This window comes from Merops nubicus, unplaced genomic scaffold, assembly GCF_000691845.1.
Source record: "Merops nubicus isolate BGI_N331 unplaced genomic scaffold, ASM69184v1 scaffold9160, whole genome shotgun sequence".
Taxonomy (NCBI): domain Eukaryota; kingdom Metazoa; phylum Chordata; class Aves; order Coraciiformes; family Meropidae; genus Merops; species Merops nubicus.
In genome coordinates, this window is record NW_008580836.1 from 10,648 (window position 1) to 20,585 (window position 9,938).

At 42.7% G+C, this 9,938-nt stretch overlaps 1 protein-coding gene across 1 annotated transcript in view; it reads right to left on the bottom strand.

Moving 5' to 3' along the window:
- MYO19 (myosin XIX) overlaps positions 1–9,200 on the bottom strand; it is an 18,668-nt gene extending 9,468 nt beyond the window's left edge. Inside the window, exons 1-13 of the mRNA XM_008942128.1 lie at positions 9,189–9,200; positions 6,997–7,141; positions 6,055–6,203; positions 5,709–5,822; positions 4,775–4,907; positions 4,486–4,555; positions 4,284–4,386; positions 3,977–4,073; positions 3,412–3,488; positions 2,951–3,041; positions 1,765–1,936; positions 1,324–1,397; positions 1,109–1,230 (exon numbers count right to left, since the gene is read on the bottom strand). Coding sequence (XP_008940376.1) covers positions 1,109–1,230; positions 1,324–1,397; positions 1,765–1,936; positions 2,951–3,041; positions 3,412–3,488; positions 3,977–4,073; positions 4,284–4,386; positions 4,486–4,555; positions 4,775–4,907; positions 5,709–5,822; positions 6,055–6,203; positions 6,997–7,141; positions 9,189–9,200 — 1,359 coding nt within the window. The remainder of the gene's footprint in view (positions 1–1,108; positions 1,231–1,323; positions 1,398–1,764; positions 1,937–2,950; positions 3,042–3,411; positions 3,489–3,976; positions 4,074–4,283; positions 4,387–4,485; positions 4,556–4,774; positions 4,908–5,708; positions 5,823–6,054; positions 6,204–6,996; positions 7,142–9,188) is intronic.
- Between the last annotated feature and the right edge of the window lie 738 nt (positions 9,201–9,938).

Here is a 9,938-nt window from a genome sequence, read left to right on the forward strand (position 1 = left end):
CCACTAATGGCATTTAAGTGGTTTGGGACACGGCCAGATCAAGAGAGGTAAGAGGTCAGGCAGCAGTTGGGAGGGGTACTATAAACAGAGGTCATGAATCAGTTTCAAGGAAAGTAATTGTGTGCTTGAACTTGGTTTCTATCCTCACTGACCATTAACCCCTGGCATACTGATGAGGGCAGGCAGGAAAAGAGCCACTGGCCATATGAAAGGGCAAATCATGATCCAAGAGAGATTTCCTGAATAAATTGATAAAAACATGCTGTAAGGCAGAAGATGCCATTATGTTAGTGCCATAAAGAAAATAATTCCCCCAATTCCAGTTCATGTCAAAGAGCAGTGTGGCAGTGTATCTGTGATGTGGGGGAATTCAGTGAGGGCTGAAGGACATCCATTAGAGCAGCAGTGCAGGCAGTCCTGGCAGGGACTCTACAGCTTTGAGTGCTCAGATCAGAACTGGAATTAGCAGCATGTGACCAGTTAGGCAAGTGACTGCAAATACCTCCTCTACTGGAGAACACCACACCTTGTGGACCTCCTCATTGGAAAATAAAAGCTGATGTGCAGTGTGTTTTTAAGGAGCCTGGCATGGCAGCTGGGTTTCTGAAGCTGCTCTCCTGCAGCAGAAGGTCTCCACCAGGTACCACCCACTGCTGATGTTTAGGTTCTGTTCTCTGCCTCTGTACTAAGTTCAGGTCTACAAGTTCTTCACCCATTTAGGTACTTTATGCTTGAAGAGAATTTACATGGTTATAAGCAGCAGCTTCCCATCAAAACTCAATTTAGGCCATGCTTACCTCCAGAATTTAGTTTTAAGTGCTCAGCTCTTTGAGGGAATGCCAACAATTCAACAGGCCACAGAGCCAATGGAGCTGTGCAGCAGGGAACAGATTCCCAGTACCTGAGGGGAGAAACCTGACCTATTCCACCAACTGCCCCACACTCTCCTCTTTAAAAAAGCAATGGTTACTCACATCCCACTGCTTTCTGTGGCATTATTTACTCAGCTGAAGGTTGCAATCTGATCAGAAGCACAGAAATACAATTAAAGAGACAAAAGGCTGGTTTAAAGTTAGACAGTTAATGTTTGATCTTAGTGGGGTATTACCTGTTGTGCTTTCAGGTAGTGTGCTACAAAGTGCTGCTGCAGTTTCTCATTGGCATAGTTAATGCAAAGCTGTTCCAAGCTGTTTTCAGGGAAGGCTTCAAAACCATAAACATCCAACAAACCTAGGAGGAATATGGGAAGACAGTGCACTCTGGTTTAGGAGTAGCTTGAAGGACTTCAGGTTACTCAGGTAAACCAGGGTTGAATAATCATACCTATGAAGCTGGTCCACACTGATGGGTCTGCATAGATGCTTTCATTTATGACCAAAACGAGCCAGTCAAACAACCTGCAATGACAACTGGATTAGATGCAAAGTGCTTGCTTACAACAGACAGAGTAGTAGTTTTTTACTGCTGTCTATACCAGTATGGCATGGAAGAAACAAGAAGTTATGACATGCTGCTGCTGACACGAAACAGCAGTTCTCTGAAGATCTCTGAGAACTTTTAGAGATGTCTATCTCAGATCTCCATTAGATACTGCAGCAATGTTGGTATCTACAACCAAATCAAGGGTGTGTTGAGCAGGGAAGGGAGGGTTACACTGTTCCTGAGCTCGAGTTGAACGCCAGGGAAAGTAAATCTCTCTCCCCTCTCTATTCCCTCACAAAAATCACATGGACTAGTACAGCAGCCTGGCCCACACGTCCTTACTTAGCATAGATGACTTTGGCCAGGCAGTCCCTCCTAGTCTCACATTCAGCTCTGGAACATGGCTTCTTGAAGACCTGCTGTTGTTTTCCAGCAGTTATTGTTCGAATCCTTAATGATTCCAGTAGCTCCTCGACAGGAATCTTCAGCAAATCTCCAGCAGTCTTTACAAAATCTTGTTCAGGAAAAATAAGACATAGAAAGATTGTCTGGAGTGGCAAGTGATTGCACTTTGAAGTCAGGGAAGGTGTAGAGATGATACAGAAAAATGACACTTCCATGAACTCACTAACTTACATGTGGATTTGGGATTTTTTTTTACCCAAACTTGAAAGAAAGTCTTGCAAGACCAGACTTAATTTAGATATACAGTATTTTATGCACTCTAATCAAAATGACTCAAGACCAAAAAAAGCCTGAGATTTGCCACACTGAAGCAGGTGTTTTAGAAACTACTCTATGACTGTGTCTTTGTTACTTTTTCAGTGTTTTTGAGCAAGTCTCTAAATCTAGATAGACAAATCAAACAGTTATGACCAGGAAAAAGCACAATTTTGGGGATGGTAAGGAAAGGTAGAAGAATCAGTATTTGCTAACAAAGCATTTGATATTGTGCTAACCTGAGTTACATGCAGGACTATTTGAATATTAAGCAGTGTGAATTCAGAACACGTGAAATAATAGTAGGACACTTCACTAGTCAGGGCAATGTTTCACTTCCAAGGAAAACTAGATCCACAAGCCTCCCAAAGACATGCAGAACAACCTATGTTCTATGCTGTGATTTAACACATTTGCTGTTACTAAGTTTTAATCTTTATCATGTAAGCTTCAAAGCTTTGATTTAAAAGCCCAGCTCTCCACTCTGGGTCAGATTCTGGAAGTCGTGTGATGTCAGCGTAAGATTGCAATCAAGAGTAAGAGTTCTGCCAATAATCCCTCTGAAATGACTGTCTAATGTTGCAGTTGCCTTGACCTGTAACAGAAGGATGTTATCTCTCAGAGCAGGGGAGCATTAGGTTTTTGTTTGTTCAGTACTCTGAAACCATGAAGTACTGAACAAAAACATGCTTAAGTTTTGATTTGCTCATGACCTTGATAGTCTGCTCTCAGGCAGGAGAGCATAGTAATCCTTTCCATTAGGCATCTGCACTCAGATAATGAGACTCTCTGGAGCTTGCTGCCTCACCTTTGGCTTTGTCTTCTAGTTCACAAGGCTGGGATTCATCCATTGGATTAGAGAATTGTACATTGCCAAGATGGAGAAGGCCTGACAATACCTGAAATATAATCAAGCATTGAGTTTTCTAAAACAGAGCTCCCCTCCAAGCCCGTGTTCTCTTAGCCACATGAACAGGACAAGTCAACACATTTCTGCACCAAAAAATGGCAAGTAGATTCCAAGCTTCTGTGTTAATTCCTAATGCTGCAATTATTGAAGGAAAACTAAAGTTCACAGGTACAGGTTTTTAGTTAAGAACTAATCTTTGGTTGTGAACCTTAATGTGTAGCTGCAGGCCCTTCAGTCGGGAGGACCAACCAACCCATGCTCCATACATTGATAGAGATTTACTTCTGCAGAAATCCCACACTAAAGAGACATTCCAAACATCAGCAGCAGCCTCATGGTGACCATGCTTTGTACCTGACCTTGAAAATATTGTTCTGTGTGGATCGGTCAATGCCCAAGTGAAACATTGCGTCTCTGGTCACCTCGAAGCAGTCCTCTGAAAAGCCAGACAAGTGCTGTTTAAAAGAAAGCCATGCAGACAAACATGGGCAAGCAAAACACTACACCATCAACAGTTTAGCTGGAATTGCCAGTGGAGATCAAGGAAGCCAGATGTCCCTTTGGTACATCCCAGAGTACAAGCTGGAGAACCAAGTCATTGACCTATACCGACTCCGCGGGGCTCTGAAGTTAGGCAGCAGGTTGCTGAAGCACATCCAAAGACAAGACAGTTTCTGAACAGAGCCACGAAGAGATGCAAATTCACTAGGACTGAAACCACTCTTTTAAGCCAGGTGAAAACTCTTAATAGTGCAAACTGAAACTTAAAAAGAGTCCCATTAATGCAGGTGGCGCAAAATGTCTGCTGCTGTTGGCTGATCAGCTTGGGTCATGTGGTTTGATAGGACAGGCACATTTTTGCCTGCCTTCCTTTAAAGTTACAGCCATTATTAATGGACAAAAGTCTGTGAAATTAAGCTTTACCATCTAAATTTCTTTCAGAATTCGGCAGCCAGTGGTAATCAGCCCCTTCAGGAAGGTTCCATTCCAGCCTCTCCTCTGCAGTAGCACCTTTTGTGATCTGGAGACAGAAAACAAGGTAATGACTGAATTCCACCTTTGGTATTTACAGCTCAGACAATGAAGAATAACCTACTGGGAGCATGATCTAATTTGGAAGCATAGCAGACAGGAAAACTGTTAAATATTAAAAGTTGCAATTGTGCTAAATCTGGTGATTTCATCCCCACTGTTTCTCAGAAATACCTAGCAAAATGAACTGAAGGCAAACCTGATAAAAAATATGAAAGTTTCTTTCATTGGGGGCCTGATAGGCAACTCGTGTCTTCTCCAAGAGGAAAGTCTGAATGGAGGCACTGCTCAGATGGTGGAATCTAGAAGGGGAGAAAAAAAAAGCCAAGATTTCAACAAAGCTTCCTCACAGGATCTGATAGGTGGTGGAACAAGAGAAGATTATTATAATTAATTATTACCTGTCTAACTGAAGCTGGATGTATTTCCCAAAGCGGCTGCTGTTGTTATTCCGCAGGGTACACGCGTTGCCTGTGGAATTGCCAGTGACAGATACAGAACAATCACAGTGGTTCCCTTCTTCCATGCAGGACATAAAAAATACTAAGGGTGATTTGTACACAGCTCCAGTATTTGAAAAGTTTGTCTTTTAAGGAGAGGACCAAGAGCTAGCTTAGATTTGTGTATTAACAAAGAGAACTCCCACAGTGGCCACTACTTCTTTTTGCTCTTCAAAAAAGCCTCATTTACCAAATGCTTCCATGACAGGGTTGGAATCCAACACTCTCTTCTCTATCCTTTCCACAGCTTCATTGCCTTTTGGGGAGATAGCTGAAGCAGCAACAGAAGCATAGAATTTCATAAGGCAGCGAGATGTCCAGGTCTGCAAGAGAGAGGCTTGACAACAGGCCTTTGTTTTACCACGTTATTAGTCACGTCAGTTAGTGAAACTGTGCTGGCTTCTGAAAACACAGGACACAGCTGGCAGTGATGCTAAAGAGGGTAATTGTGTCAGGTTTATAGCTCTAGTTTAGTGGAAACTTTTTGGGCATATGCTGACGTGCAACAGAGGAGCATTTAAATGCTGTTGGAGTTGCAGTGCCTGGCTGAACAGCAGCTTCATCGAGGCAGAACCATCTGGAAGCTCAGCTAGAGTTAACAGCTAGTATCTTAGGATGAATGGAATATAAATGGACTATGAGTCGTTAACACTAAGTAAATCATTTTGCTCTCAGGCTTAAAAATATCCTCAATGTATTCCTGAATAGGGATGGACCATTACTGAAGGGCCTAGAACAGGACCTGAAGTCCCTGCTTTCTCCAAGTCTCTGCACAGGGCATGCTGAGACCCACACTAGCTCCCTAACAGACCAGGCTGTGCCATTAACTTAGATGCAATTCTTGCTGAATGATTCAAATCTAGCCCTCCAGCAATGACAGATGCCACCTAAAGAGCAGGTATATTAAGCAGAGTCTATTTAACTGCAGCAGTCACTTAATGCTTTACACACATTTAAGGAGAGTCATGTCAGAGCAGACTGGCTGTGTCTCTGTCAGAGAGACATAATTCTGTCAGAATTTTTTCTTTTCTTTGTCTTTGCATGGTCACTGACATACTACACACTACAAATCAGTAGCAAATCTTCAAACTTAAGAGCAGTATCAGAAAAAAAAGTCTCCTTACCTTCCCAGCACCACTTTCTCCACTCACAATTATAGACTGGTTTACAGGGTCTATCTGGCTTTGGACATTTCTGTAGGTTTGCTCAGCCACTGCAAAGATGTGAGGTTTTAAATCCTGGCAGTAAAAGAAAATATTCCTATTTAAGAGAACAGTAATCACACAGTTCAACAGCAATGGACAGCAAAGGTCTCCTCAGGTTTATCTGAATGCAGTACTGCTCTTTTAACAGAACTCCTATTTCAGTAGAAATGGGCTTTATCTTTTAGGAGGATTTTGCTTATATAGGTTTTGAAGAACTTGACACCTGTGTTCTGCAGAAGGACAGTTATTTCAAAGGCAGGATTACCTGAGGCCGAAGTGCAGCATGGTACTCCCTCATCAGCTCAGGTGAATACAGGTGGGAGACAGGACAAAATGGATTTAAAGCCACCAGGCTGCAGCCAGCATTTGTATAAAACAAGTTCACTGTATACCTTGCTTGAAGACATTTCAGAACTGAAAGACACACCTTCTGTTAGCATCTTTTGAGAAGTGTATTGGACTCTTCCTGTTCCTATTTGTAACAGATATCCACGTATGTTTTTGATAACAAAAATCTTCAGATATGTTGCCTATTAGGTTTAACAGAGAATGAGGTGATCAAGAGACTCATATAGGTGTAATACATAATAAGGTCTTTAAGAGTTGCTCTTATTTTTAAAAATCTTAAGGGATCTGCTAACTATTCTATTCAATAAATCCTGTGCTTTTAAGAGGTTTCACATAGTCCTACAAAGCAAATCTGTTCACTTGCAGAACAGAGGCAAGAATTCCCCATCTGCACTAGGAACAGGCCCTGGCTTCTCTGACCAGGATCATCTTCAGTTCAGTGAGGAATTTACCTTTCAAAACCCATTTCATGTGTCTATTTGGACTCTAAGTTAGAGCCTCATTTTCTGATACATTCACCTAACACCAAACCACAGTCACAAGGTCATGCAGGACTCCCTCAGTAGCATTAGCTCCCAGCCACACCCTGGCTCCCTGAGCCAACAGTACAGACCTGGGCTCTGCATGCAGAGCTGGGTAAGGGAGCAGCAGGGCTAAACTGACAATACAAGTATATGGAAAAAAAATACACCAAGCCAAATGTGACTTTCTAAGGCTTTGCATCAGCTTTAATAGGCTTTGAATCTTTAACTACTGTGTTCATGATGGTATTAATGTGATGAGAACAGTAACTACCCTATATTAGTAGCCACCAGGGAAAGTGTCTCCTCAGGAGATACTCCCCTGGCAGGCTGCTTACCTGTGGTAGTTGTCACTGGATTGACTTTTGTGAGGTCATCAACAAGATGCAGTTTCTCCTCATCACTGAGGAACGCTCTAACTTCTTCTTCAAATGATTCACTGAGGTCATTTGGGATGATACAATCTTCTTTTTGGCCATTTTCCTGGAGAGGATGTCAGATCAGCACCAGTCAAAGGCTGAATACAGCTGGAGTTTCACCTCATCCACTAGAGTTTATAGCTCTTCTGCTGCTTCCATGTAACAGAAATTCAGTCCTGGCAGGAGTCATAACTCAGTGTGTTTGAGCTGCTCTTCCCTCCCAGCTGCCCTCCCCCTGCATTAATGGTTCCCATGGGGTGCTCTGTTTTTAGAAATGTATTATCTAGCATATGGGAGATGGCAGGCTGACAACACTGTCTGTAAACTGAATTCATTGCTGGAAATTCTGGCTGTAAGCAAAGGCACTTGAGAAGCATGTGCTCCTAGACTCACACTACCTGGTGCTTGCAATTTTGCAGGTCGTTCAGCACAGACACTTACATCATGTTCTTAACTGGCCTGTTCCTAAGCCTATGAATGTCATACACTCAATGCAAACACTGCTCTGGGCAGGAGGAAGCAGGAAGGACGTGCTGCAGAGGCTGAGCTAGAGCTGAAAGCTACTGTGCTCCAACACAAAAGCAGTTTTCCCAGCAGAAACTCATTTTCAGAGCAGAGCTGGAGGGCCCCAAGTGCACCCATTGCAGCCAGGGGAAAGAAGTGGTGGAGCTGTAAGAGCTGGCCTGCATAAGGTGGAGATACTCAAAGTATTTAAACCTTAGCCTCCGGGCTCCTACGTCCTTGGTATTAGTTGGAAGGACACATTTGTTATACAAACACAATGGAAAACTCAGCCAGAAGAGAGATTTCAGGCCCTGTTTGTCATTTCTGAGGGGAAGAAAAGAGAGGCTAGAAGGGAAAATGAAGGAGACAAAAGATGCCAGTCCTGATTTTTGCATTCATTTTCTGTGGAGCTGGAAGAGCTGGCCTGCATAAGGTGGAGATTTGTCCCCTTTGAATCACTCCAAGTATTTAAACCTTAGCCTCCGGGCTCCTACGTCCTTGGTATTAGTTGGAAGGACACATTTGTTATACAAACACAATGGAAAACTCAGCCAGAAGAGAGATTTCAGGCCCTGTTTGTCATTTCTGAGGGGAAGAAAAGAGAGGCTAGAAGGGAAAATGAAGGAGACAAAAGATGCCAGTCCTGATTTTTGCATTCATTTTCTGCTCCCCTTCTCCTTGACAGAAAGTCCTCCAAAGTACCCTACTCATGTGTGTTTAGTAACTGAAATCTGCAATTCCTTACAAGTTAACCAAGTCAATGAACAATATCACCTTGTTTATCAAAAAAAAAAGTGCTAAATTTAGTCAGCAGCATTCCCATTATGTGAACTAAGCTCAGTAATAAAGGGGAGAATATAATGTAAAACCCAATTAACACCTTTCTAACAAAAAAATAAAGCCACAATAATGTACTCATTTAGGAGCACTATCATCTTGGGCAGACAGTGATTTCCAATAATACAAAATAAAATTCTCAACAGCAAGGGGAAGAAGTCTAGCAACACAATTAAGCATCACCATTGAAGTGATTTCTGTTTTTCTCTGAATGAACATTAAGAAGCTGGCTGCTTTCACAGGCAGCAGAGAGGCACAATTAGGAAACTCTCCATGGACAAGAGGAGTTTCTGCCACTTTCCTGTTTGTCCTGTGCCCTCCCACGTGCTCGCTGCACTGCTCTGGCACCAGCCAAGTGAAGGCCTTTGCACAGGTGATGATGCAAGACCTGAGGAAGGGCTTGGTTTGCTCCCCTGCACCAGACTGTTTCATCTGAGATGGTGATCACTTAGCCAAAAGAAAAACAGTATTTGACAACAGGCTCACTTCTGATACCTACACTGCATAGCTCATGGCCGTTCATTTTACTGAAAAAATACCCATAAGGATGTTTGATACATGCATTAACACCTGCCCCAATAAAGCCAATGGCACAACAGAAGTCACTAGCTGGTGTCAGTAACACAGAGTCCATAGGTCCAATCAATTAATGAAGTAAGGATGAATATATATTAGTAGTTACCTAATCCTGACTGCATGGAAACAAGCCAGGAATTCTTTCCTGGCAGTCCCACTGACACAGCATGCATAATTCCTTGTTTTCTTTTTACCTGCTTTGGCATCTTGTCGAAGCTTATGGATGGGGATGCTGGAGAGGGTCTTTACATTAGGGTATCCCATTCAAATCAGTCTGAAGAATGCTTAAATAAATAAATACATTTTAAAAGACATAGAACAAGATAACTCCAGATGTGTCATTCTCTGGAGGGTTCCACAAACAGAGCCCAAAGGCATCAGACAGAAGTACCAATCCCAGTGGAGCTCAAGTAGTGGTGGAGCTAGAGAGGCTGCTCACACTATCAGAGTAATAGTCATACGTTCTGTTTGTGCCTGCAAATAAAGCTTGTCTGGAGGGAATAAAACCTCGTTCCTCACATCAGGAATACAATGCTTTGTTTCTCCTGAATTAATAAAGCAAGGTTTCTTGGCAAGAAATTGCAACTTTGTTTTTGTTCAATTCCTCCTGTTAGGATAAATGGGAAAGATCTGTGGGTCTGATGGCATCAGAGAAGTCAACGCTTTTTGAAAAGGAGTGACTCAGAGAAGTCTCATATTGCAGCAGAAACAAGATATGCTTGCTTGCTGCCCTCCCCCTGTTGACATTAAAAATCAGCGGGAGCCAATCCGAGGTGAGTCAAGCTAACCCTCTGAATGTCTGTGATAGAGAGAGATTCCAGTGACCGCCAGGAAGAGTTGTCTCCCTCCAGCACCTGGAACACCATTACTGTTCTGTTCTCTTTCTTTTCCTCTTTTCCTCTCTTCTTCTCCTTCCCTTTGTCTCTATTTCTATTCCCAAGGGA